A 27,170-nucleotide genomic window follows, 5' to 3' on the forward strand; every position below is an offset into this window, starting at 1 on the left:
TAGAGGAGCAGGGCTATGAGTAGGCAAGACCCAAGAATAGTGTCTGGCAGGAGTAGAGGAGCTGAGCCTGCAGAGACAGGGCGATGGAACAGGCAGGCCTAGGGAAGTGTAGAGTATGGAAGGGGCACAGCTGAGTGCTAGGGTCTAGGTCAGAGGAGGCCTATGACCACAACTGGGTGGGAACAAGACAGATAGTGGAAGGTCACCCTCCAACAGCCAAAGACAGAAGACTGGCTTTGAAGACCCTTTTCTCTGCAGGGCCTGTCTTCTCTGGGCTGGATAAGCCTCCTGCTTTGCCGTGGTTTGTCCTATTCTCTTCTGCTGTACCTCGTTACTCACTGGCTCCCATTTACCCTTGCCTCTCCCACTATGCTGGGCCTGCTGGCATCAGATCTCGGTGGGGCATGTCCACTGGGCCTACTCACTGGAGGTTCCCAGCCTCCTCTCCCTGAGTAGAGCCCCTGTCTGGATGGCCCCCAGGGATTCTGGAGGTCTGCACTTTTGCCCACCTCCAGCAGGCCAAGCAGGTCCAAGCTCACTGGACAAGGGTCCAGGACACAGGGACACAATGGGAGGGCATCAGGAGGACAGGCTGAGACCCAACAATGGGTGGTGCCCAACAGCCTCAAGGGTAGGCTCCAGTTCTGTTGGGGTTGACTGAGTAGAACTGGTGGATGGGTCCTGTGTATGTGACCCACCCCTGGGATACGGCACTGGGTGGGGCTTTAACAGAGCATCACACAAGATAGGGCATGGAGACCTGTCCAGTATTCAGGAACACAGGAGGGCTGCAGTGTCTGAGTGGTTACCGTGAGCAGGACCGCAGCAGCATGCTAGATCCTGGCTTTACTTGAACTGAACAGTCTGGTCTGCCTCTGCCACAGCCTATCATTCTTTGCCCTTGGTTACCGACTACTCCTATTGCCCATCCTGTTTTCCTCTTTCCAAGATGGAGGCCTAAAGCCCTAGGAAGACAAGGTTGACTCAAGTACAGTGCCCCAGGGGCACTTGGCCCTGCCTGCTCACTTCTCCCAAGAAGAGTGGACAACTGAATGAGCCCAGGCTGCTGGGGACGCCAGCCCCGCCTGCCAGGAGATAATGAGGCCCATGGTGGGAGCACACCTACAGGCCATGCCATGAGGACGAATGAGATGAGGACAGGTGGAAGACCTACACACACACACACACACACACACACACACACACACACACACACACACACACACACGAAGTGACTCTAACAGGGCCAGCTGTGGAGACAGGAAGCTGGGGATAGGGCTCAGAGAAGCTGGCCCTGAGCCACAGCCCAGCTTTCCTAGACTTCTCAACTGTCTAAACAGCCCCATGCCATATACCATCAGCCTGTCCCTTTGCTAAAAGATAGCCCAGACTATATCCTAGCTATTACTCTGACACATGGGCCCCATGTGTGCCTATGCATAGGGCCAGACACACAGCCCCTGCCTCCTCCCATAGGCACCAGCAGTCCCAGTGCCTTTCTTGAGCACCCTGCTGGGACCAGAGCCTCAGACCCCCAACTTGCTTAAGGCAGAGTTCTGGTAGTCAGTGGCACTGAGGTGGGGAGCCCCAACCCTCGTAGGGTACTGGAGGGGGAGCCCCAAAGATCAGGGCCTTGGGCCCTACTCCCAGAGCCTTCTCAGGCTACCCTCATGTCCAGCTGCCTGGGTGCTGAGCCTGCAGGCCTATCTGGAGCCAGGCCAAGAAAGGAGGCACAAGGTGCCCCTCTTAGGACAAGCCTGGCTCTTACAGGAGGTCCTGCCCGCAGCCCCTCCCCTCCCCGGCAGCAGGCCGGACACCTTACCTGCCAGCGTCAGAGGCTACTCTCGTAGCTGGTGGCCACCTTCTGGCCCTTAAGCCCAGCACCCCAGCTTAGTCCTGGCGCTGGCGGGGGTGGTTCTACGGTGGACAAGAGGCGCCTTTCAGTGTGATGCAGCCCACCATGCCCGGGGAGGGGCCCTGCTCCCTGAGGGGTGCAGCACTGCTCGGGGCAGGGAGGTGGGCATCCGTCAGAGTAGGAGGCCATGTCAGTCCTCAGACCTCCCATCCAGGCAGTACTAGCCACAGATGCTATGCCGAGCCCACACCTCACCTGACAGGTGCTGGGCTGATGGCTGGTCATGGGTGCTCAACAGCTGGGCCTGGATGGTCTCCACCACCCTCTTGAAACGGCGACTGGGGCCTGGGGAAAGACTGGCAGTCAAGGCACTGGAAGAACCAGGAAGGAGGAAACACAGCCACCAAGTTGTCTGGCTTACCTGAGAGTAAAGTGAATGTGACTGAGTAGATGCCATTCTCCTTCTGGGCCTCTCCACCCTCAGTGTAAGTGATATCCACCTGGAACTTCACTGGCTTCTGGAACACTGCTGGGCCCCCTGTCGCCTTGTATTCAGCCCTGAAGCTTGTCTGGGAGATAACGCTGTGGCTGAGGCTGGGGATCTGCAGTGTGCACATGTTGGACATGAGTGTAACCTACCAGCAGGCCCCACTAGTCCACTCCTGGCCCTCTGGGGAGGTGGCCACAGAAGAGCCAGCACTAAGTGGGCACTAGACACAAACCCAGCCCTCCAACCCTTCTCCAGTTTTGGAAACCAAGTATGATACAGAAGACTAATACAACAAGAGAAACACTTCAGAGCCCCCTTGCTAAGCCAGCCGGAGTGCAAGCTAGCTACTGCTACCCTGTGTTTCCCAAAGAGTCCTTAAACTGGAAAGAGCTACAACTCTTGAGGCAGGGGCAGGAATGAAGGGGCATCACAGCAGTGACCAGGAAAGCTGAGCCTTTGGATGTAGGGGTGTGTGAGTTCACAGCAGTGAATTCTGGTCACATTGACTTCACAGCAGCAAGCGCAAAACTAGAAAGCAGTCAGGGTCACCCCAGCATACAGACTAGCCACCATGGGGAAGTGGATGGGAGCCCTATACTGGTAACCCAGGGGCCTTATGAAGGGATGTAATGGACGGGGGTGAGGAGGAGGCAGGCTCAGATCAAAGGGGAGGAACGCTAAGGAGACATCGGCAGGCCGTGAGTCTGGCCAATCGCAAGTCTGACCACTCTATTGGAAATGGTCTGAGGCTTCTAGCAGACATTTTCAGCTGTCCCCAGGAAATCCTTCAGCTACAGTCACAAATATGGTAACTTGAAAGGCTCCAGGGCAGAATGTCCAAGGCAAGGACACCCTGGAACAGAGCCTATCTTAAAACAAGGCAGGTACCTTAAGATAAATAGCCATGGGAAAGATGACTCCCTGGGGCCAGAAGTCAGCATATTGAGGCCCTGGGGTAGGAAGGACATGCTGAGGAACGTCTAAGAGGCTGGCCCAGCATAACGCAGTCCCTACACAGGAGTCAGGAGGGACAGGGTCAATTCAGCGTACTCTGGGAGTTCACATCCTGGCTGGGAAGTCTCATCTCCAGTCTTTATGTGCCTTTCTGCTTCTCAGATCCTAAAGATGCCTCCACAATCCGAGAGCCTCAGCCTCTGCAAGCAAGCTCGGGGCCACAGGAGGTCACAAACTTCCAATGAAGAGGGAGCATGGGAAACAGGCTCTGGGCCTCAAGATATTAAGTGGGTATTGTCAGAGCCTACACAGATCCCTCAGAGTTCCCACAGCCTCTTCTTGATTCATGTGGCCACCTGTTCACCCTCAGTCTCAGGGAGGTTTCACCTGGAAACCAACACACCCCAGCCATAGGCAGTTAGTTCCCCATTCCCAGAGATGCTGTGCAACTCCCAGCAGGTTGAAGACAGTGGCGGTCCAGACAGAAGAATAAAAGGACAGGTGGGTGTCCAGAGTTAGTGTGAATAAGAGGTCCTATGGTCTGCCTGAAGGCTGGGCCCATGGGTGAGAGTGTCCACCTGGCTCTGCCGTGACCTCACCGACAGGAAGGCATGAACGATGTCAGCCTTGATGGAGCTCAGGGGCTTGTCCTTGATCACCACAAAGATCTGTTCCTCCTTCTCCAGGTTGATGAAGTTCCCGAACCATGATTTCTTGGCCAGCCTAGGCAGAGCAGAGACGGTGATGATGGGAGTGTGATGCCTGGTCCACTTCTGTAACCTCCATAGGGGCTGGGGCAGTAGAGCCTCCACTACAGAGCTCCCCACATCCCAGACCAGTCATGTGGCCCTTAATACCTGACACACCCATTCCTCTAATTCTACAATACAACAATAAACTCACCCCACAAACAAGATAAAACCTAACCAAATACCTCTTACATTAACCATAAACCAAAACCCTTAACCCTAACCAAACTTCCCTAACCATAACCTCTAACCTTATTGCAATATCCACCAACCTAGACCCATATCCCCAGCCTGAGCCCCATGTCACTAACTCACAACCCATGTCCTTAACACCGACCCCTTGACCCAACCTTTACAACCCTAGCCCCAATCCTAGGCCCTAAATTATAAATTTCACTACAACACACTCCCAACCACAAGCCCTTGACTCCCACAAGGATGTCTGCATGGCACTTGCTAGACATCCCACTGTGTAGGGCAGGGGACAGGAGGGGGTGTCTAGGTTTTGCCCTCTATTTGGGTCCCTACATTTTATGAATAAGCATGCTCTACACCTTCCTAGCAGAAATGTTCCTAGCCTACTGCATGCTGGTGCATGCTACAGAGTCTGGTAGGGCTCTCTGAGATTATGTGGCTCCAAATCTCAGCTGGTAGAGTAAGATCCCTGGCAGACCCTCAGGGTCAGTTAAGGAAGGGCCTGCCCAGAGCTCCTAGAGCCACAGCCTCATCTAGGTTGGGCATACATTGCCCACCCAACAAAAGACTAGTTTTCTTCCCATGATAGTGCTTGACTACCACTCCACCACTGCCCAGCTGGCCTCAGATGTCTGGCCAGGATATACCAATACCACCCCATGTCCACTGAGACACTCCCCAATGCGTGTACAGTTTCCTAAATTGTGCATACTTTACTTTTTTGGTTTGGTTTGGTTTTGGTTTGGTTTCAAGACAGGGGTTCTTTTTGTAGCCTTAGCTGTCCTGGCTCTCTTTGTAGACAAAGAGATCTGCTTGCCTCTGCCTCCCCAAGTGCTTGGATTTCAGCTGTGTGCCATCACGCCCAGCCATACTTTACTCTTAAGTGGAACCTCTGCCAGTCCAAAAGGCTGGAAGGCAGACGTCATGCTTCCAGCCTCACTTGTGGGGTCCCACTCATTCCCTTCTAGCCATGTGCACAGCTGAAGCTCTTGCCACCTTGCTGAAAAGACCCCAGCCCAACCTCACCATAGGTAATTGGAAGAGATTCTTTCCTAGGCCTAGAGACCACAAAGCCCAATGAAGTCATTGCTAGACATCTGTCCCAGAGATCCTAGGGGAGGCCGAGCTTCAGGCTGTCTTATAGCAACTCTCAGTCAGCATGACCAGGCAGACTTCCGGCTGGTGTAGATGCAGTGGGGGCACAGCCAGCACTCCACTCAGATGCATTCCTGTATCAGTGACTCAGAGAGGCTAGCCACTGGGAGAAGTAGCCACAGCAGTGGCATGTGACCAGCGGTGTTCATGTGGCCCACTTGAACAAGAGTATCTGCTGTGCAGCACCAAGCTTCTGTTAACCTAAGCTGAGTGGAGGGTTTCCTAGGTGTTTTTTTTCCCCCTAGGATTGTTCTTTTGTCTCTGTGGCTGACACAGACCCCAGCCCCTCTGTGCTTCTGCTGTCAGCTCTGTCCAGTCCTATGTGCACAGGCCCCTGGTGTAGGCACTTGCCCCACCTGCACCCAAGGCCTGGGGGCCCGGAGACTGGCAATGCTCAGAATATTTTGAAGCAGCCAAGTGGTTCTAGAAAACACAAGTGTTTCTGGCTGAAAGTCACAGATGCAAGCACACTTGGCTGGTATGGCATGTGAGACATAGCCATATCTGAAAGAAGTTGGAGGATCAGAGGGGATTGTGTAGCACAGGATGACTTAGCCCGTGCCAAAGCTCTGGCGTCCATATTGCTGGGCCCTGGTGCTAGCCTGAGCACACTGAATTTGGGGAGTGGGCCATAAAGGCACAAGAAAGAAGGGCCTAGGGTGATGGACAAAAATGTTCAGGTTGGTGAGCCCCCAAAACCAGCTGAAGGCACTAGAGGGTCTGGAGGGGTGAACCCCATAGACCACTGTAGCTCCTGTGGCTTCTAGCCAGCTGGCTTGACAGCATGAAGACAACCAAGGCAGCCAATCCTAAGACAGCACTCCTCCTGGCTATAGTTCTGTGCAGGCTGAGACCAATGAGGGACTGGTGGACGAAAATGAAGGGGTCAAGCCCTCCTGGGCCACTGCAGGGATTGGGGTCAGGGTAGCAAAGCCTCCAAGGGTCTTGATCAAGGAGGAGGCGGTAGAAGGCCAAGGTTTTCTCACTGGCCTCAAGCTCCTGTTACAGATTTCCTACTTTTCTTAGAAAAAATACACACACACACACACACACACACACACACACACACACACACACACACGGGCTGGAGAGGTGGCTCAGAGGTTAAGAGCACTGTCTTGCTCTTCCAGAGATCCTGAGTTCATCCCAGCAGCCACATGGTGGCCCACAACCGTCTGTAACATGATCTGATGCCCTCTTCTGGTATGCAGGTACAACACTGTATATATAATTTAAAAAAAAAAAAAAAGAGCACTGGCTGTTCTTCCAGATGATCCAGATTCAATTCATAGCACCCACACGGTTGTCACAGTTGTCTATAACTCCAGTTCCAGGGGATCTGACACCCTTGCACAGACATGCAGGCAAAACACCAATGCACATAAAATGAACAAATAAATAAATCATTTAAAAAAATGATCCTAGACCTAGCCTAGACAAAAACAGCCCTGTGCCCCCAGAGCTGTGGGGCAGGTCCAGTGAGCTTAGGCCCCTGAATCCTGGACAAAAAGCCTGCACAGGAAGCACTTCTACTGCTCTCAGTGGGTTAGCACAGAGCAAGCAACCTCCCACAGCTTCTTACTGAGAGCTGGTAACACAGTGGAGGCCTTTCCTCCTGTCTGTCCTCTATGTGAGGTCGCACAACTACAATGATGCAATGGTCTTTGCCAGTGCTTCCTCCTGTCGCAGTATAAGGCATTTCCCTACTTTCACATCAGCAGCCACCGAGGAAGTGACTACTGAGAGGCCACACTATACAGGCACTCTCCATCTGCAGGGTGGGTCTACTGGGCCCATCTATATTCCCTTCCATCCATCTGAAGGCCAGAGGTACTCTGTCACAGGCCTCTGCCAATAACCCCTCTCCGAGGCATCACAAGCCCACCAGGCTACTGGTGCTCTACCTGGGCCCTATATCTTGTAGCTGTCCTTCCTCCCCATAACAGTCCCATTTCTCCTTATGTCCAAACCATCCCTTGTGATCCCTTAGACACCAGGGAAGCCCAGAGCACACTCACTTGCCCCTGGCCGACTCTAGATTCCTCTGAGCAGAGGTAGGATATGTCCCACCACTGGCATTTCTCATGTGGATAGGACCTAAAGTTCACAGAAACTCATGGGTTGTCAGGCCAAGGGGTTCAAGCCAGGGATCAAAGCCCTCAGGTAGTTACCCCCTGCCCAGTGGGAAAGATCCTAGGTCCCTCTCTTACCAGCCTCAAGCAAAGCTACTTACTCTGGAGAGGATTCTGGGGTCAGGTTGGACATCTCCTCTGGCGTGGGAACTGTACACAGGAAAGGACAAGGGCAAGGTTGGTGACTGCTCCAGGTTTGAGTCTCAGGACCATGCCCAGTTTGCCCCGCTGGCTCAGGGTGCTGTCCATGCTGTGACGCTGCGACCTCATTGTGCTTCTTTGGGTCCCAGCCCAGCCCAGCCTCTATAGACTTACTGACCACCCAAAAGGCCTCTTTGAACATAGCTGCTGCCTAGATGACAGAGCATCTATCTTCTCCTTAAAGGTATAGGGCAGTGCTTGTGGAGAGGCCCACAGACCTACCAGCTGTAGGCATGTTCCATCTGAGCACTACAAGACTCCCACCTATGCAGACTCCACTACCCACCCAGTCCCACGTCACTGCTAACCTTGCAGTTTCCGGCGGTGGAAGCGAGGTGAGCCCAGGAAGCTGTTCTTGATGGAGTTGAGTCGTGTCCGCCAGGGCACCCCTCCAACACTAGGGCTGGATGGTGGTGTGGGGTTGGGTGTGCCAGCTGGGCTCTCCTTTGGCGTGTGGACAGGCGTCCCTTTGGGGGTAGGAAGGGGACTACCCCTTGGTGAGGGGTGAGGGGTCACCTGTATGGTGGGGACAGATTTGGTGTTTGGTTCAGTCCCAGTTGGCAGGAGCCGGGCAGGGCCCAGCAGGGTAGGGGGGCCAGGGGACAGGGCCAGTGGAGGGCCAAGGCTGGCTCCAGGAGGCCGGGTCTGGGTGCAGGCCGGGAGCGGGTTGGACTTGGTGCCCTGCAGCGGCTTGTCAGTCAGCTTGGCCTTGCACGGCAAGGTCTGAGTCTTGGGGTTGGGCCGCAGGGCGGCCTGTGGAGAGAGGATGTGTCCTGGCCGAGTGGTGCTCCGACAAGCTTCGGGCTCCGAGGAGGTGGCCGGGGGGCAGGCCACATAGGGGAGCTCAGGGGGCAGAGGGGGCAGGACAAACTTCCTAACAGGCTACAGTGACGCAGAGTGGTATAAGGAGGGGTAACCGAGAAGCGGATCCCATGCCCACCCCACCCACATGCACACATAGCAGCCAGGATCAGCAAAAGCAGTCAAGCAGGACCCCAAGCAGGACCAGAGGGAGGGGACAGGCCAGGGGGAGGTTTGCCACAACAAAACAAAACACAAGTGACACATGAGAAAACGGACAACACAAAACAAAAGAACATGCAGTTAGCCAGAGCCCAGCAGCAGAGCAGCAGCCAGGAGGGAGCCCACAAAGGAGGCCTGTGTGTAAGGCAGACAGGGGGCTTCTTCTCAGTCTGTGGAGGCCTTGCTCCCCACCCCCAGGCACTCTGGCTGGGGTCCCTTTTATTTCCTGAGGCTAGCCCTGTAACCCAAGGTTTCAGTGGGGGTCATCACTCACCCGAGGACTGCTGAGTGGACTTGTAGAAAGGCCTGAGGAGGCACCACTGATGGAGCGAGACCTGGAGGTAACAGAGCAGAGTGTTCACTCAGCAGCAGAGGATTCCCAGCCCCTATCCCCTAGGTGGCCTTTCCAGGGGGCCTGGGGGCCTGATCCAGAGCTCCAAGGCTTCTATCATGCCGAGGAAGGTCTCTGGAGGCACAGCTGTGTCACAGGTCATCCTGTGGACCTTGGCTGTCACCATCCAGGATGCAGCCAGGGTCTCTGGGGCTCCTCCCCACACAAAGGAGCCACCCACCTGTGACTCCAGATCAGGCACAGGAAAAGGTACTAAGGGGCTCTCAACAAAAGTCCACAGACACCTGTGTGGACAGAGGTGCAAGAACTCGCTATGGGGGATTCCTGTGAGCTAGATCCAGCTTCATGCATTCCATCACCCTGGCACCCAAGTCCAGCCTCTCCAGGGCTGTACTGTACAGAATTCAGTATGTAGTTCACTACCTGGGCACCTGCCCAGTCCTTTCACGTCCACAGCTACCCACAAGAGAAGCCCAGCTCACGGCCTTCATATTAACCCACCATTCCCCACTGGGCTGAAGCCCTAACCTGCAAATAGCTGGTGGCAGGTGTAGCCCTGTGTGTCCATTCCAACATGGTGAATAGCTACCCTCCAGGTCAGAGACCCGGCCTTCCATCCAGTCCACCATGAGAAAGGACACAAAAACAGGTCCACCCCTGGCTGTGGGACCCGCCATCTTTGAAGGGAAAGGTAGGAGTGGGGATGCAGCCACAGGAGAAAGAGGATGAAAGAGCATTAGAACAGCTTGCACTGCCCTGGCCTGCCCACCACCAACCGGACGGTATCCAGTGGGTCTCTGGTTCCCACCTGGGCAACTCCCAGCTCTGTGGGCTCCTTACCAGCTGCTGACCAGAGCCCTGTGTTCATGACCTCCAAGTGTCTCCACTTACTGCTAAAGGAGCCCGAGGAACAATGGAGACCTATGGCCAGGGCATCATGCTCCCTTTAGGGACAGAGGTCCAGGTATAGAGCTAGGAGCCAATCCCTGAGAAGATGGAGATGGTCATACCAGGAGGCAGGGGAGAGGGGATGCAGCCATGAGCAGTGAGGGCTAGGCATTTGATCCCACCATGCCAGAAAGGAACATTGCTGGGCACAAGGGAAGAAGAAGGGAAGCTGAAACATAAGCAAAGGAGCCACATCAACCTCTCCTCTGTCCAGCAATGCTGGAGTTGAGCTGCAGTGTGTCCAAAGGAGGAACGATGACTCCAGCGCCAAGGGCAACCAAGTGGGCAAGAGGCAAGCAGGAAGGGGCACAGGCAGGTACATGGGGCCGTGTACAGCTCAACAGGATGTGGCCCAGCCAATCAGCAGCATGAGTGGGCAGCAGCTGTTACTGGCCTGCTGCCACCTGCCAGGGGCATGGGACAGTTAGCCACTTCATCTAAACTGGCCAGCCCTTGTGGGAAGAGCATCTAAGGCCATCCAGACAAAAGAGTGGCAGGGGGTAGCAGGCCTGCAACCATAAGGCATGTTTGTGCAGGGTGCAGGGTGGTACCCCTGACTTCGGCCTATGCAAGCCTTGAGTATGTGGGACTCTGCCTTGAGCTGGCCATGGGCCTTGCCCCAGCAACCCACCCCTCCTTGCATCCTCACAGCTGGCCAGGCCAGGCCGGGCTCTTCATCTGCCCTGCTGCATAGTTCCATTCCCAGAAAGGAGAGGTGGAAGTGTCTGTCAGTAAGCCCTGCCTCCAGGCTGGCCTCTGTGTGCCTGGCTCAGGCAGGAGTCCTGCATCTAGGGCTGGGAGGACAGGATGGATGGGCAGGGTGTATACCTGTCTTCTTTGCTGAATTGGGGATGGGCTTCAGCGATATCCAGGCTTTTACTGAACACTGCTTTACTACAGCAGGAACAAAGCGAGAAAACAGAGTTACTGCCCCGGCCATACGCACGCAGGTCAGCTGCTGGGCCATGTGCTGCCTGGCCACACCAAACAAGCCCTCCAAGCATGGCCCGCCAACCCCAGGCCAGTACAGAGATGAAGAGAGAGGAAGGGGACAGAAGCCACAGCACAGCCTGCCCTGGGTGACCTTCTGGGTAGGGAGGTAGCCAAGCTTAGAGATGTCTAGACTCACCACCAGCCACAGGATCCCTGGCCCCCACCAGTGGTCCCATCAGAGCTCAGTATCAAGTGGTAAAACCAGAGCAGATGCAGGCTAAGATGTGCCAGGACAAAGGGCCTTCCAGATTCTCTTGGAGACAGCCGCCACCCCACAGATGGGCCCACCCTGCAGCACCTAAGCCTGGAAGCTGTATCAGAGGCCAGGGAAGCTCACTCAGCTTAGATGTTGGAAGAGCTGAGCACTGCCCCTCAGCTACCTTTGGGTTTCAAGGGAGGCCCGGGAAAGGCAACCATCTCTCAAGTAGCTGGCATACCCTAGAGCTACTGCGAGAGCCCTGGTGAGGTGAAGCATGTCCACAAGAGGCAGAATCCCAGAGAAGGGTCAGGAAAGAACATGGCCAAGAGGGACCCTTGCTGTCCCGCCTTGTTGCCAGAAGCTGAGGGACTGTGGGCCATGGCTGGCTGGAAAGTTGGAAGAAGTTTCTCAAGGAGTGAAACTTTTAGACTGGGGTATGAGCCAGCCTGGATCCATGGGGAGGACTTAATGGGGCAGAAATACCAGCACACTAGAGTCAAGGTAGAGGAAGTGCTATCTTGATGACTAACTTAGCCACCTCATGGCTCCTGGTTCCTGAAAAATTCAGGGGCAGACCTGGCTTGCACCTAGGCTCCCAGCAGGAGAAATGAACAGTGGGTACTGCATGCAGAGTACAATGCTGACTCTACTGGCAGGGCCTGTGGGATCACCCAGCTCCAGGTCTGTCTCCAGATGACCAAAACTCCGGCCTGTTAAGGAGCTGCACTCAGCCAGAGCAGGCTTGGCAGGCTCTACGTGCCCATCTACTCTCCTGAATTGTACATCCTGCCCACAACACTACTACTGGCCACGTGGAGATGGCCAAGCACCAGGGAGGGACAAGCTTGCTGAGCAGGGGTCTTTGGACAAAGCTGTGCCACACCACAGCCCAGCTCGATCCAGATCAAAGACAGCCAAGCCAGGGAGGGACAGGCTTGATGAACAAGGGGTTCTGAATACAGGTGCACCCATATCACAGCCCAGCTCAATCAAAAACAGACCAGCCTAGTCCAGTCCACCCCACTTCAGCTCAGCCCCGTTCAATTTAGTCCAGTCTAATCTACTTCAGTCCTGCCCACCTTAACCCAGCCCAGGACAGTCCAGTTTAGTACAGGGCAGACCAGCTCAGTCCAGACTAGGCCAGACCAGACTGGTTCAGTCTAGCCCAGCCTAGCTTAGTACAGGCCAGCACAGCTCAACCCAGTCCAACTGAGTCTAGTCCAGCCAAACCCAAGTTAGTTGCATACAGTCTAGCTCACCCTAACCCAGTCCAGTCCAATCCAGTGCAGCCCAGCTCAGCCCATGCAGCCAGCCAGCATGCTTAGCAAGTGAGCTCCAGCCCAGTCCAGTGGCCTCAGTCCAGCAGGGATAGTGGGCAGAGGCAAGCAAAGCCAGACTAAGGGTAGTAGGCTAACAGCCTGATGCTGCCCTGGCCAGGGCAACAGGAGGGAGGCTTGGGCCCCCAGGGCCAGCACATACCTCTGGCCATGCTGGGCCATCTCAATGGCTCTCCGTGCAGGCACTGGGGAGCCGCCATCTGTCACACTGAGCACTTCCATGGACTTGCGCTCAGGTCGCCGCTTGCCATGCCGGTTCAACATTGGGGAGTCCACACGCTTCCGGGGAGGGTCTGTGTGCAGACTGGAGTCAGGCTGGGCCAAGAGCCAGGAATATAGGGCACAGGGTAGGCTGGAAGCTTTATACCTATCTCATTCCTGGGGGGCAGGTCCTCATCCTCGTGGCTGGGGTACCGTTCTTTCCGGTCCAGGAGGAGGAAATAGATCATCTTTTCTTGATTCTCCCTACAGGTAAGAGGTGCCAAGAGGGTAGGCATGCGATGACATGGTGCTTGACAGTGGCCTTGGAGGGTTCACAGGGAGCAACAAGGGTGCCCCTCGAACAGCTAGAACTTGGGGCCTGGAGACCAGTGACTAAACCATCCCTATCCCACCCCAACTTACTCCTCAGATAGCAGGTCCTGCAGCAGCTTGTTGCGGTCTCGGAAACAGCCCAGTGAATGCATGCTATCCAGCACATCGGGGTCAATGTCTTCCAGGCTGGGCAGTGAGCGGATCTGCACCTTGCGTGGGATGGGTTGTTCCGGCTCTGGCTCATTCTTGCCACCTCTGTGGACGACAGGGCACCCAGCAGCAGTCACTCATTTCTGGCCAATCCTGAAACCATTCCACCCACCCTGAGGTGGCCAGGAGGGTCGTAGGTCCACCCTCACATGAGCCCAAGTCCTGCTGCTGTCCCTGCACCCTGCCCTGCAGACCTCCTGCATCCTGCAACAGCCGCTCAGGGAGGTGGAGAGTAAGGTTATGGCAGCCCAGAGCTGGCTGGCACCCTCCCCCCTTCCTAGCAGGCCCTGCAGGCCACAGCAACAGGCAAAGCAGGCGTTAGTGGGCAGAGAAGCTACTTACATATACCATATGTGTTTCTGAATGTGCTCTAGCTACAAGGAAAGAGAAACAGGGGGTTAGTACCAGGGGGAGCCCACGTTAGGAGGTAGGGGGCCAGAAGGGGAGAGTAGGAGAAGGCAGAGCAGGGGCTGCATTCTCAGAGGCCCAGGCCGGCACCCCTACCCCTGCCCCCACCCCAGATGCAAAGGAAATAAAGCCAGGGAAGGAGAGTCTAGGGGACAGGGGTCCATGGAGGAGAGAGGCAAGGAAGCAAGCAGCACCCTGGGGCACCTGTCCTGCCTGCTTGAGCCCTCCCAGATCAGAGGGCAGGAGTGAGGAACCAGCCCAGGAGGCAAAGCCAGTAGGCTGAAAGGGGCTGGGTGCAGGTGCGGGCAGGAGGCTGGGGTAGCCCACTACACCTTTCTCTATATCCTGACTCAGAGACAAGGCTAGCCTGCTTTGTGAGAGAGGGCAGATGACACCTCTTCAAGGAGGGCCAGCCCACCAGGCATCTTGCTTCTTTTACATGGGCAGATGCTGTGTGGCTCAAAATGAGTTGCTGGGACTTCCCCTCCAGCCTTTGCCCACCCTGTAGCTGATGGAGCTGTGAGGCTCACACTGCCAGGAGTGTGCTACAAGGATGTCAGAGGGGCAGGATGGCAGTAAAGGAGGGAAACTCTCCAGGGCTCACCTGAGCCAACTACTCACAGGCTCAGGTCTGCCACATACCATACTTGTGCCCCTAAGATTTGTACACAGGCCCCCTATACCTCGGCACGTGCGCACGCGCGCGCACACACACACACACACACACACACACACACACAGAGAGAGAGAGAGGGGGGGGCGAGGGAGAGAGAGAGAGAGAGAGCGCTATGTAGCTATGTACAGATAACACACACGGGCACTCACCTTACAAGCAGCTGAGTGCAGCCACATACACATACCTATGCACATCTGCACCCATATACCTCTGTGTATATGTGACACATACCTGAGAATTCACCCTGCACAGCTGAGCACATGCTTCCAAACTGAGCATATACTCTCCCCCACAACTGCTGGTCACAGCCCCCGATACACACCTGGACACATACACAAATAAATGGCCAGGTAACACACACATGGGCACTCATCCTATGTGCAGTTGTGCACAGTCTCACACACAGCTGGGTGCACATTCTTCCCACACATACCTGAGCACACATACTGACACACACAGACCCATATTGGAGCACATCCACCTGGCATGACACAGACTCACATTGCTGTGCATGCAATGTGCCTGCAGCACACACAAAGACACAGGTGGGAAGCCCCACCCTCAGGGACATTTTCTCCCTAAAGCACCTAGAAGAAAGTGCTAGAGATAGGGACTTGGCGTTAACACCAGCTCAGGACAGCCTGAGGAATGGACAGGTCCAAGAGATGGTGTGAAGAGGGGACAAGAATTCAGAAGGCCCTGGCTCTCCATAGGCACCCAAGTTCTGACTAGGGCGTGGGGGGGTGCAGGGGGGTAGGCAGGACGCACCGTGAGGCGCCGAGCTGCATCCACCTCAATCATGCCACGCAGGAGACTCTGGCAGTCTGGTGGGATAAAGTGTGGCATGTGGAACACGCCACGCTTGACCTTCTCCAGTAACTGCCGCAGGTTGTCATCATCGAAAGGCAGAGCCCCCTGTAGGTGGGCGGGACAGCATTCATCATGGGTAGGTAGCTTAAGAGAGGGAAGGGGAGGTCTTGGGGAGCTGTGGGAGCGGGGTGGGTGGGGCTCACCACCAGCAAGGCGAACAGGATCACACCACAGCTCCACACATCTGCCTTGCGGCCGTCATACTTTTCACCCTGTGGGAGGAGGGAAATGCCAGGTGTTGACGGTGTGCAGGGCGGGGGCAGCTAGCAGGGGAGTGGGTCTGAGGGAAGGCAGCTGAGCTGTGGCTAGCCCAGCAATAGCAGGCGGAGGGGCCCTTCCACCACAGGGACCCTGGCAGCTTCTTACCCGAATCACTTCCGGACAGGCATAGTGTGGGGATCTAAGGGCAAAACAGCAGGTCAGGGGGTAGGAGGCCAAGGTGCGCAGCCCATATCCTTACACCCTCCCTGAGGTTTCTCCACATGAACCCGAGCCTAAGGAAGCCTGCACGTGAGGCCCATAGGCCATGGCTGGGCTGACTCCAGGAGGCTGAATGGCTTTGAAACCAAGTCCCCCCAACCTAAAAGGCCTGTATGTTCGGGGATGGAGGTCTGGACCTGGGACTTCTCTGCTCAGACCTGGCTGCCCATCAGCTCAGACCCAGTAGTGAAGGCCGAATGAAACCTTCCCCCAGCTCCCACCACTGAAAGATGATGCCTAGTGCCAGGACAGGGAGAGCAAGCCCTTGGGTTCCCATCAGAAGGTCCTGTACCTCTGCACCCACAGACCAGACTTAAAGCCTGTCTGGGCTGGGCAGAAGTGGCTGTGGTGTCTGCCCCCGGGGCTCTGTCCTGAGCCTGTGGGGCACTGCTTACCCGCAGCTGGTCTCCAGCAGGCTGTCTCCCACCTGCAGGGATGCCATGCCGAAGTCTGCAATACGGATGTTGTTCCTTTCATCCAGCAGCAGGTTCTCTGGCTTCAGGTCCCTATGGCTGTGGAGTAAGGGCTAGGTGAGCCCGAATGCGGCCCTGCACCCACGTCCCTACTCCAGCTCTTTCCAAACTCCTGCTAGTGGGACAAGCCAGTGACAACCTAAGCAGATAACACATAGGCAGCCAACACTAAGTGGTCTTCCTGGTTGGGGTGACAGGGATGCCATGTCCTCCTGCCCTCCCCTCCACAGGAGTGAAGCCTGGGTGGGGTCTTGACAGCCTTTCAAGGCCTCCTAGATGAAGCCCATCAGAACCCCACTGCCCTCTTGAGATGCAGGCCTGACCCAGCCTGGCCTGGCTCGCACCATATGGAGTGGCTGTGGCAGAAGTCCAGTGCAGAGATGATCTGCCGGAAGAACTTGCGGGCCTCCTTGGGGGTCAGCCGTCCCTTCTTCACCAGGTAGTCGAACAGCTCCCCCCCAGACACATGTTCTAGCACCAGGTATCTGCGGGATGGGGCAGAGGGGCATCAGTGCCAGCATCATGACCTGGGACACAGCCCCTCTGCCTGCCCTCCTGCTGCCTAGTCAGAGAAGCTTGGTGTAGGACCCAGAGCAAGGCCCCAAGGAGGGCCCGTACAGGACGCTTGCTGTGGCCCCTAGTGGCTCTCATACCAGGCAACTGGGTCCCAGAGAAGACCATATGGATCCCCTGTAGCTGGGCAGTGGGTAAGGTGTGGAAACCACAGAAGGGAATGAAGCTGACCCAGGACCTGCCATCTCCTCCCTGCCCAGTTTGAGATCAGTCTCTTGGGATCTTTGCTATACAGAAGAACCAGAAGGGACTGGTTTCTGGGGTAGAGGTGGGGTACAGGTAATTTGGAGGAAAGGACAAAGGACAGCTATTGATGTAGTCAGGAGCCATCTCATTTGGTGACAGGGATCAGTGGTATTAGACAAGAGCCCATGCTGGGGTGGGGGCCTGCTGAGAGTACTCAGCTAACCTGAGATCCCAGGCCTTGTGAGAAAGCCTTGTGAGATCTAGTTGGAATTGGGTTGCCCAGACAGACCATACAGAGGAGCCACACTGGGACCAGCATTGGGGGACACAGTGGGAGAATCTCAGCACTGCTTCAGCAGAGCCCTTCCCCAGTTCCCTTCTGGCCAGCATGGAGGTCTAGGACCATCCACTGCCCAGCCTCCAGGTCTGTGGAGGCTGGTCCCCCACTCACTACCCCGACTCGCATGACACATCCTCAGCTCTCAAAAGGACCAAAATGGACCCTTCTTCTCTCATGCTGCTTCCTGTCAGGTATTTGGTCACAGTAATTAAGACAGCAGCCAGACTCACCCTCCATTCAGTGCCCAAGCTGCCTCACTCATCATGGCCTTGCTCCCTGGCCTCCTAATGGCCCTGGCAAGCTACAGTTCCACTCTTCCCACTTAGCCTGGGCCTTATGGGGCCATGGGATTTGGAAGACTGGTATAGCCCCAAAGAGGGGCTACTCAGTGGGGGGACAGTATTAGGAAGCAACAAGCACTGCTGGCTCAAGTTAACAGTCTGGAGACCCCTAGGAACACTAGCCACAGGTCTGGTAAGGAAACTGTAGCCACTGTGACTCGGGCTGAGAGCCCCTCTGCTGCATGGCCACATTGACACAGCCAGCTCTCCCAGTGCAAGAGTGGCATGGGCCTCTGCAGCCACCCACCCCGGCCTCCCCAGCTCTCCAGGCCCAGCAATACCTACAAATATTTTTTGTTTTCATAGACGTCATGCAGCTTCAGGACATGTGGGTGCTCGATGAGCTTCAAGATGGCGATCTCCCGCTCCACCTGCGGAGAAACCATGTCACTGTCCCGCAGCAAACCCCAGCCCGCTCAGACAGACCCTCCGGCGGCCTACCTGCACTGCCTCCTACAGTCACGACACTGCATTGGGGGTGAGCTGGAGAGAAGGGGTATCTGCAGGTTGGATCTCGCTATCCCCGGAGGCCAGGGAAGAGCAGGTGCCAGGACAAATGCTTTGGGCAGTTGGGACCAGGACAGAGCTGCAGCTGAGTGTCCTCAAAGCCTTTCACCCTCATAAGGGCTCATGTGTACAATGTCCATAGTACCAAAACCCTACCCTGTGTCTCAGGGCCACTGTGCCATGAAATATATCCAGCCAATGTGTCTCCAGTTCAAAACTGGTCAGCCCACCAATGCCCAAAATCCCCCACTCCATCTGAGCTGCTGTCTTCTCTTACCACTGCCACCCACTTAAGTGTCTCAGCTTGTCCACATCAGCAGGACCTGGAGCCAATCCAACCCTCTTCAGGACAGCCTGGTCCAGACAAGAAGGGTCTCAGAGGCCAGGCCACTTCCTCATTCTAATCAGAAAACTGAGGCCCAGCCAGCTGCTCTAGCATGTCAGCCCAGTACCACCACTGTCCACTGTGGGACCTTTCTCCAGCCTAACAGAGTCCAGGCAAGTGAAACCCTTCCTGAGGATGGAATAGCCTGGGAGCCACCCTGGTGTTGCTCCAGCAGGAATAGACAGGACCCCATGGGTTCAACTGAGGTTAGGGCAGGACAGAGGTCATCCATGTTAGCCCCAGATACCTAGGTGCATCTCTTAGGTGGTGGCCCTTCTACCTCAGCCCACTGCCTCACCTTCATCAGCACCGACTCACTGAGCTTCTCACGGTTGACAATTTTGATGGCAACCTTCTGGCAGGTGACACAGTGGATTCCCAGCTTCACCAGGCCTGTGGGAGAGAGGCCAGACTCAGCTCTAGCACAGCATCATGCCCACCCTGGGTAGCATGGACCTCATCTTCACTTGGGAGCTCTGATTCTGATATGCAGTTCCCAAGCCTGCCATATCCTAGCCATTGACCACCTTGTCTTGCTGCACAAAACCCAGATCCTCCTGAAACCCAAGGTCTTTGTGTGCCCTCGCCCCTCTCCCAGGTCACTAGAGTCCTTTCTCCAAGCCAACTATGCCCCCAGCTGAAGAGGCAACATCCTCTGGGCTCAGAGCCAGTCTGCCCTCCAACACAATCTTACTCATGACCCTTCACCTGCAGACTTCTGCAGGAGAGTATTCTATTCCTGTTCCCCAGTGCCCCATCAGCCCCAGACCCTAGACACACTCTCCGTGGAGGAGTCACCCATCTTGGAGCTAGGGTCTGGAGCTGGAGGAGGCTCCAGTGTCCAGCATGAGACATATGGGTGCGAGGCAGGCTGGAGGAGGTGGCAGGGATCCTCTCTGGGACCCATGGTGGTCAAAGGGAAGCAAATCTGGGCTAAGACCACCAGTCAGGAGGCAGAGACTGCTCTTTTCAACTCATGATGGGTCCAGAAATTCTCCCAACAGAATGAGCCACAGCAGAAGACATGAGAACAGTGCAGGGCGAAATCAGCAGAAAGGTAGGTCAGGGCTAGAGGAAGCATTTCCGACATGAGCAGTTATCTCTCTTCTCTACAAAAGATTTATTTCCCAGCCAGATCAAAGATCTCTTGCAAATTGTGAGGAAAACAAATACGCACATGATGCACACACTCACACACACAAGCACAGACAGACATGTGCATGTATGTGTACGTGCACATCTATGCAGGCATACATTACAGTAATATACAGAATTGGCAAAAAAAAAAAATGAGCACAAAGAAGATAAATGTGTGGAAAGACAGTTCATGTTTTGAGTAAGGTTCACTGCAGAGATGTAGTTTCAGAACCCAGTTGGAGCTGGGGTTTCATGATAGCCCAGGCTGGAGGTGGCCACGGCAGAGCTCTGTAGCCAGGGAGCAATCTCTGAGGCCCGGCATAGGCTCTGGTACCTCTTGCTGGCTGACTGTGATCCACCTGAATGCCTACAATTCCTGCTGAGATCAGGAGAAAGAGAACTAGCCAGGAGGGCGAGGTTACTGATAATCTAGTCTCCACAGTTCAGTTACCACATGGGCTGTGACACTGTAAGGCACTAAGACAGGAGGCCATCTGCACTTGCTCAGAGGGTACTTAAGACTTGGTAAAATCATCCCGTCCATGAAATAAGAAGCAAAAGAAATGGGGTAGAACAGGGTGACAAGTGACCAAAGCCTCCCGCCCCAGTAGGAAGGGCTCCTGCACAACTATAAGATCCACCTGCGGAAGGATGAGGCCACAAGGACAAAGCAGGAGATGAGAGTGACCCAGAAACAACGTGTCCCCTCAGGAGATCGCAGAGACAAAAAGCCGGGTTCTGCCCAAGGATGGCCTAAGAGTAGGGCTGGCGGGTAGGAAAAGGCATGGCAGGCATCCTCAAATGCGTTCCAGGCAGGTAGGCCCAGCCTTTCAGCTGACTCTACGTGTCAGCATGTAAGGAACAAGGAACACTGGAGTACCAACAGGAAGAGTTCTCTGTGTCACCACAGTCCAGCAGGCAAGCATACCTAAAAGCTATCAAACCCAGCGTGCAGACAAACCATGAGCTGCTCAGGAACTGACCTCCCAGGACACACTGGGCCCTGGCAGAGACAGCGCATGCCTCATGTCCTCTCTCTTATGTTCACACTACAGGCATATTCACCCTTACATGGATGGCTGTGTGTGTACCCATGCCCTGCACAATGCACTTATGCATAAGCACTCACATACTATCTGCATGCCTATGTACTCACCCTCACAAACTCATGGCACACACATTCAGCTTCATATGTATGTGCACATACACCAGAACACTCATATCTCACCTACGTGCATGCCCCATGCACTCACCCTCTCATGTATGCACACCCATACCCCACACTCAATCCCACACACACGTCTTTATCCTCATGCACATTCCTCAGCCTGTACATGGTTTAGGCGTAACGGACACCATAGGGGACATGTAGAAAAACATCGTCCTGCCTCAGGAACTGGGAGAAAATGGTACTAAACTTGAGTAGGCTACCAGCAGCCATGAGACAATTTCTCACACATCAAATATTCAGAAGATAATGTGGTCATCTGCATCCAGTGTGACTTCCAAGGTCTGCCAAGCATAGCTGTATATTAGGCACTGCCTCAGGCCTCACCTTACAGGTGGTGAGAACTTGGGTTGTGGCATCTACCTAGCTGGCTTCTAAAAAGCCAAGACAGAGGGCCATGCCCTGCGCCTGGAACTTCCTGCGAATAGGGGATCCTGACCCCTGCTCAGGTCACAGTATGGCGGAGGTGCAGGGGAGCCATCCTGGACCCCTCCCTTCACCTTCTACTTCTTTCAGTATGCACAGAAAGCCCATTTCCCACCACTGTGCCTTGAATGTTCCTACAAACCTTGCATAGCCCGGCATGGCAATGCTTCTTCTTGGTAAAGCTCTCCTGCTATTCCAGGCCATTGCTTCCCAGCCTCCATGTGGGAGATGGGGTCCTGCCTCAGGAATGGGGGTAAATGGGGGTCCCCTGGTGTTAGATGTCTGTGTTATAAGCAGTTCTTCCCCTTCCCTTTGGAGGGGAGTGGGGAGCATGCCCTCAGGGGCCCCGCCGTCTGGCCTGCAGCCTCAGGGACAGGCGGCTTTTTGGCGGGAAGCCCATGATCACCCCTTATTATCCAGCCCTCTAACTCGCTGGGGCTTATTTTCCAATTGTAATTTTATCTCTAATTATTGTCTTCACACAGACGCAGCCTCACATAGAAACGGAAAGTATACCATGTCACAGATAATTACACGGGGCCGTGCCAGGGTGGGGCTGTGCGGGAAGCACGAGGAGCCACTGTGTTCCACGTCTGCATGGGGCAGCAGCGGGCTCTACAGTACTGGGGCTTCCACACCTCTATGGAGGCCCCCAGGAGCCCTAGAGGTGACTTTGACATGACCATGAGGGTCCCAGGCCCTTCCAGGGCTACTCCCACCCACAGGCACCTGGGGCTTCTGAGCCTGACTAGAAAATCAGAGGAGGTAAGCAGCTACTATGACACTGGTGGTTTCTGCACAGCCATGCCCCGTACCTGACCTCTACTGTGCAAGGCTCTAAGATGTCTGTGTTATGTGGAGCCATGCCTCCCCGTCTAAGCCTATGTTCTTGGACCATGCACTCCTGACAGCAGGTGGCCCAAATGCATGCGCATCTGCCACAACTGGGAGTTTAGACTCTAGGCTTCGTGAACCCTCGGTTCCCCTCTACACAAGGTAGGCAGACTGCCGTAACCTAGTCAGGCCTGCACTGGGGAGGTGAGTCACAGTCTTCTGAGGAGGAAATGGGACCTGGGGGACAAGCAGTGTTGCAGCCATGTTCATTTTCTTTTTTTAAAAAAAAAATTATTTATTTTATGTATGAGTGCTCTATCTGCATATGCACCTGCATGGCAGAAGAGGGCACCAGACTCCAGCATAGATGGCTGTGAGCTACCATGTGGTTGCTGGGAATTGAACTCAGGACCTCTGGAAGAGCAGACAGTGCTCATATCCACTGAGCCATCTCCCCAGTCCGCCATGTTCATTTTCTAGGTGCCCTGGCCAGTTGTGGAAAGATGGAGGAAACTGGCATCAGGAGGTTATAAGTTGATCATGGCCTCCCAATTGACCTGATCCCTCTGCAGAAATATTGTGCTTGGGATCCAGTGAGGTGTGTGACACAGCCCCAAGCTCTCCCTGCTAGTCACTTTAAGGTGCAGCTGTTGCCACCCAAGTGGACAGTCTATATCTCTCAGGATAGGACATTTCTGCACTGCCACCTCTACCCCTCCAATCCATGGCCGTGGCCTGAGGAGCTGGGGGCTACAAAAGGCCCACCTCAATGCTGGTACTGTCATCTCCCTAAGGTGCACTGCCTAAACCACAGAGTAGCATGATCATCCTGGTGTGTGTCAAGTGGACAGGCTGTCCCCATGAGCCCTGTCCCACAACTACGGGACCAATGCCAAGGAAAGGCAGCACCTTAGTCAGGGGATCCCAGGAGCCAGGTCCCAGGGCCAAGCAATCGTCCCTCCTCTTCTGTCCCCCAAGCTATCTCTAACCAGCCACACTCAGGCCCACTCCTTCGCAGTCCTCCCAGTGGGCCATCAGAGTGGAAAATCTACCTAGACCCCTCCCTGGTCTCTCCTGAGCCTTGTCATTCGTGGGCTCAGGCCCTCTACAGGACTTCAGGAACAGCCAGGTGTGAGAGAGTACCTCCTGTGTGACCTGTCTGCAAACACTTGGTTCTATCTGCCCTGCCACTATTGCCCATGAAGTTGTTCATCTACCTAGAGGTCACTTTTGGGACCCACTTGGCTTCTGCCAACTCCTATCCTCGCCAGAGCTGGTTCAGAGAGTGAAAAAGAGTCAGTTCTGCCTAGGGCAGATGCAGCACTAGGGCTGATGCGGGGAGGGGGGGGCCTGCTGGGGCTGAGGTGCCTCCTGCCTGTGCCTGCAGGCCTGATCTGGACTGCTGTCCTTGGTGCTGAATGCAGTAGGCTGTGGCAGCTTTTGTGGGGCAGAGTGCCCGCACAATTAGCTAGTGCCTGGGTGCAATGTGTGAGTGTCTAGCAATAGCTTCCTCTGCGGTTTTTGAGGGATGAGGCTTATCACCATGCAGGATGCACCTGAATGCTGGCCCCAGTCAGCTGATTAGCACACCAACCCCAGTTCCAATAAAGCCCTGCAGGGGGCACCTGCCCCAACTGTAGGCTTGAGACTACTGCTCATGGGAAAAATGCTTCAAAAGGGTCATCTGTACCTCCTGCATAAGTGACCACCCTGCCTCTGGGACCAAGTGTATCTTACCAAAAGACTTCCGCCTCTACCCTGGGTGGCCTGGCTTCCAGGACAACCGCTGTAGCACATGCTGACCTACTTTCCTTCACTTCTCAGTGGGCAGCACTGTGGGTGTGTGAAGGGACATTTTCCTGAGGTGACAGATGGGACTCACATCCAGCCTCTGTGGGCTTGGCAGGAGGTGGACCATCCTGGGAAAATAGATCTCAATGCAGAGCCCACTTTGCCCTAGCCAGGCTACCCATGACAACAGCAGGTTAGTCCTTGAGGAAGTGTCTGGTAAGTTGCAGGGCAAACACCTCAGAAATGGAGTCCCCACCCTCACCAGAAGAGGGCAGGTGATCTACATCATGCCCAGATCCTCACTGAGAGCCGAGAACAGATAAAACCATACCTCCCAGCCCACAGCTGTCCTTGAACGTCCTGACAGAACTCTGCAGGCTCTGCCCAGAGAGCAGGCAGCAGCGTGTGTGCATGTGTGCACATGCACGCGCGCACACAGACACACACAGACACACACACACACACACAGGCACACACACACACACACACACACACACACACACACACACACACACACACCTAGGGAAGGAGACCAGAGGAACTGGTACACAGATCCCCATGGGTTCCTGAAAGAAGCTGACCCTTTGGGGAGAAAGGCCAGGAGCAACAGCCATCCAGCTCCCAGGTCACGGGGCTGGTGAGACAGGATGAAGAGGAAGGCCCCTTGGGCATAGGCAGCCACAACTGCCCTATGGGCTAATCTTCCTGGTCTCAACTCTTCCATCCATTCAGTCACTGTTCCAAAAGACCTCCCCAGAGCCCCCAGTGAGCCAGCCTGTTAGAGCGACACCCTACATAGGCCTCTCTCCTGGCCATGGACCCCAGAAGCATGACCACTGTTGGGATGATGCTCTGTGAATAGCCTCCTGCAGAGGAATGAGGACTTTGTACCGCAGCTCTCTGGCCCTGAGCAATGGAGGGAATGGCTTTCACCTCCCAACAACATCCCAGATGAACCTCAGCAGAACATGAGCCAGGACCATAGCTAAGGCATGGCCACAGCTAAAGCAGAGTCACAGCTAAGCCATGACCACAGCTAAGCCAAGCTATTGCTAAGCTGCCCAAAGTTCCTGATACTAGGAACCAGGAGATGATGGTGTCTGCCACCCTAGGTCATTCAATGTCAAGCTGACAGGTCATACACAGTGATGAACGCTATGTCCCTAAAGGCCTCCAGATGATGCTAGGGCAGCCAGACAGGCATAGGGGGCAGCCATTCACTGCAGCAGTGCCCTGGCTAGATATAATCCCACTCACTATGTGGTCTCTAAATTGTTTCACCTCCTCCCCCTCCCAGGCCAAGTAGGAAAAGGCTGAGCTCTTCTTGATCAACAGGAGGCAAGACTCAAAAGCATCGGCCTGCTTAGCTGCCCTTCACACCCCTAGCTATCACCACGGCCCCAGAATCCTTCCTGATGGGAGTCCCATAGCAAACGCTCCCCCTGGGGTGGGGGGCAGTAACAAGGGCCCAGGCTGCTCACTAATCCCAGCAGGTTCAAAGCCTGGGCCTCTCAGGCCAGGACAGAGGGCAGAGGTTAGGGGGGCAGAGGCTGAAGGACACAGTCAGCAAGGACACTGAAGAGGGGCAAGGCAGCAGGGTCATGGCCATTTCTTGCCTTTGCTGGATACCAAGAAGTCTCAGATTTTTAGAGTTGGTGAATTCTGTATCCATCTCTCCATGTCCATGCTGGCGAGGTTCCCACTGCTGGGTTCCCACTCTAGTCAATGGGCTCCTCCTCCTGCCCATCTCCCATAAGGATTCCACTGTCCCGTCACCACACTCCTTGGAAGGCAAGGTCCTGAGGGTCATCTGGAGGTGACCCCCAGGAGCACCTCCTCCCTGCCTTGCCCTACACTGAGACTCACCCGGTGCTAGGGAACCCAGAAAGGGAGGTGTAGATGGAGATGCACCTATGGCTGATGCCTGCACTCATCAAATGGGGAACATGGGGGGTAGATGATGACCTACTTGGTAAAGGGCCTTGGGAAGTCATCAGTCAGTTAAACATCCCAATGTGAGGTCAGATGGATTCATGGGTACCAAAGACTACCAGCGATCCCCCAACACTGGAAATTGGCTAGAAGGAATTCCCCACAACCTCAAAGACTGCCTACTCTGCAGTGTGAGATCACACACGCTCTCATATAAACCTCTGTCTGGAAGCCCAAAGACATGACACTTCAGCTCACACATACACACATGTATATTTTCCATCACAAACCTGGTCATGTCTCCACAAAGGTTCATTCACAAAGACCTCTTCGCTCACTGCAACATAACTGGTGCCAGCTAATGCACTGCACTGTCCAGAGGCATTAAAACCTACTACAAGCCTTGGACATGGAAGACAGAATAGTAGTCTGACCAGGTGTCCCAGCAACGCCACTGTGTGAGCAGAACTAGGCTTACATGCACTCCCCCCCCTCCTTAAACCACAAAGCTTTGCTCTTTTCCTCATAAGGGGAAGCAGGATCAGAGCCTGGGGTCACGTGGTTGGAAATCTAGGTTCACAAGACTTCAGGCCTCATTCTCTTGCCACTGCCCCAGCAGTCAAGGCTTCCGGCTGGGTGGTGTCACAAGCATAGCATTTCCTCCCAGTCCAAGCTCAGGATGTCTGTCATGTCTGAACAAAGGAGTAGTCACACTGAGAGATGCCAGAGGGATCATGCTGGGTAGCTACTGTCAAGCACACTAGAGAGACAGAGTCCAGGGACAGGGCAGGTGGGAACATAAGGGTCTCAAGAAGCTTGGGGTCACGAGAGCTAAGGTCACGAGAGCTCTTTGACACCAAGCTGCCAACAACACAGGTAGCACAGTGCAGCTGCTAGGTAGAGGGGCCTCCTACCAGCCAAGGCTAAGCAGTTTGGGAGAGCAGAGACTTGCTCAGGGCTGAGCTGGGCGTGTCCTTGGAAGCCAGTTTGCCAGTGTTCCCAAATCACCAAAAGCCCCTAAGTCTCCAGAGCCCAAGTTTGGTGGGGCTTCAGGGTTCCAAATCTCTAGAAGCTGACCATCCCTCTGCCTGCTGAGAATGCTCTGGAGAGAGAGCCTGGCTTCTGCCCAGGAAGGCCCTTGGATTTCCTCACCCAAAGCCCTAATTAGCCTCTCTTCTCCTGGTCCTGATGAAAGATCACATCAGGTTGGAAATCAAGGCCGGTGGGCAAAGGGATCAGGATGCCTGGAGGCACAC

At 55.0% G+C, this 27,170-nt stretch overlaps 1 protein-coding gene across 16 annotated transcripts in view; it reads right to left on the bottom strand.

Annotated features, from left to right (window-relative positions):
* The window catches only part of BRSK2 (BR serine/threonine kinase 2), a 51,595-nt gene that overhangs the window by 3,562 nt on the left and 20,863 nt on the right, over nucleotides 1-27,170 (bottom strand). For 6 of the 16 annotated variants that reach the window (XR_014777445.1, XR_014777446.1, XR_014777447.1 and 3 more), the window contains exons 2-20: nucleotides 18,865-18,959; nucleotides 17,960-18,045; nucleotides 16,579-16,719; nucleotides 16,157-16,273; nucleotides 15,648-15,681; nucleotides 15,425-15,493; nucleotides 15,180-15,326; nucleotides 13,670-13,701; nucleotides 13,208-13,372; nucleotides 12,951-13,048; nucleotides 12,726-12,876; nucleotides 10,883-10,948; nucleotides 9,029-9,089; nucleotides 8,040-8,247; nucleotides 7,632-7,680; nucleotides 3,899-4,022; nucleotides 2,277-2,457; nucleotides 2,111-2,200; nucleotides 1,823-1,917 (exon numbers count right to left, since the gene is read on the bottom strand). Coding sequence is in view for 13 of the 16 variants with exons in the window: in XM_084773155.1 (XP_084629281.1) it covers nucleotides 1,832-1,917; nucleotides 2,111-2,200; nucleotides 2,277-2,457; nucleotides 3,899-4,022; nucleotides 7,632-7,680; nucleotides 8,040-8,247; nucleotides 9,029-9,089; nucleotides 10,883-10,948; nucleotides 12,726-12,876; nucleotides 12,951-13,048; nucleotides 13,208-13,372; nucleotides 13,670-13,701; nucleotides 15,180-15,326; nucleotides 15,425-15,493; nucleotides 15,648-15,681; nucleotides 16,157-16,273; nucleotides 16,579-16,719; nucleotides 17,960-18,045; nucleotides 18,865-18,959 (2,000 nt within the window). In the remaining 3 variants the exon portion in view is untranslated. Of the gene's footprint in view, nucleotides 1-1,822; nucleotides 1,918-2,110; nucleotides 2,201-2,276; nucleotides 2,458-3,898; nucleotides 4,023-7,631; nucleotides 7,681-8,039; nucleotides 8,248-9,028; nucleotides 9,090-10,882; nucleotides 10,949-12,725; nucleotides 12,877-12,950; nucleotides 13,049-13,207; nucleotides 13,373-13,669; nucleotides 13,702-15,179; nucleotides 15,327-15,424; nucleotides 15,494-15,647; nucleotides 15,682-16,156; nucleotides 16,274-16,578; nucleotides 16,720-17,955; nucleotides 18,046-18,864; nucleotides 18,960-27,170 lie in introns of those variants that run through there. The other 10 variants (XM_084773153.1, XM_084773151.1, XM_084773146.1 and 7 more) reach the window with 4 other exon arrangements.

This window comes from Acomys minous (genome assembly GCF_964271855.1).
Source record: "Acomys minous genome assembly, chromosome: 2".
NCBI classification, from domain to species: Eukaryota; Metazoa; Chordata; class Mammalia; order Rodentia; family Muridae; genus Acomys; species Acomys minous.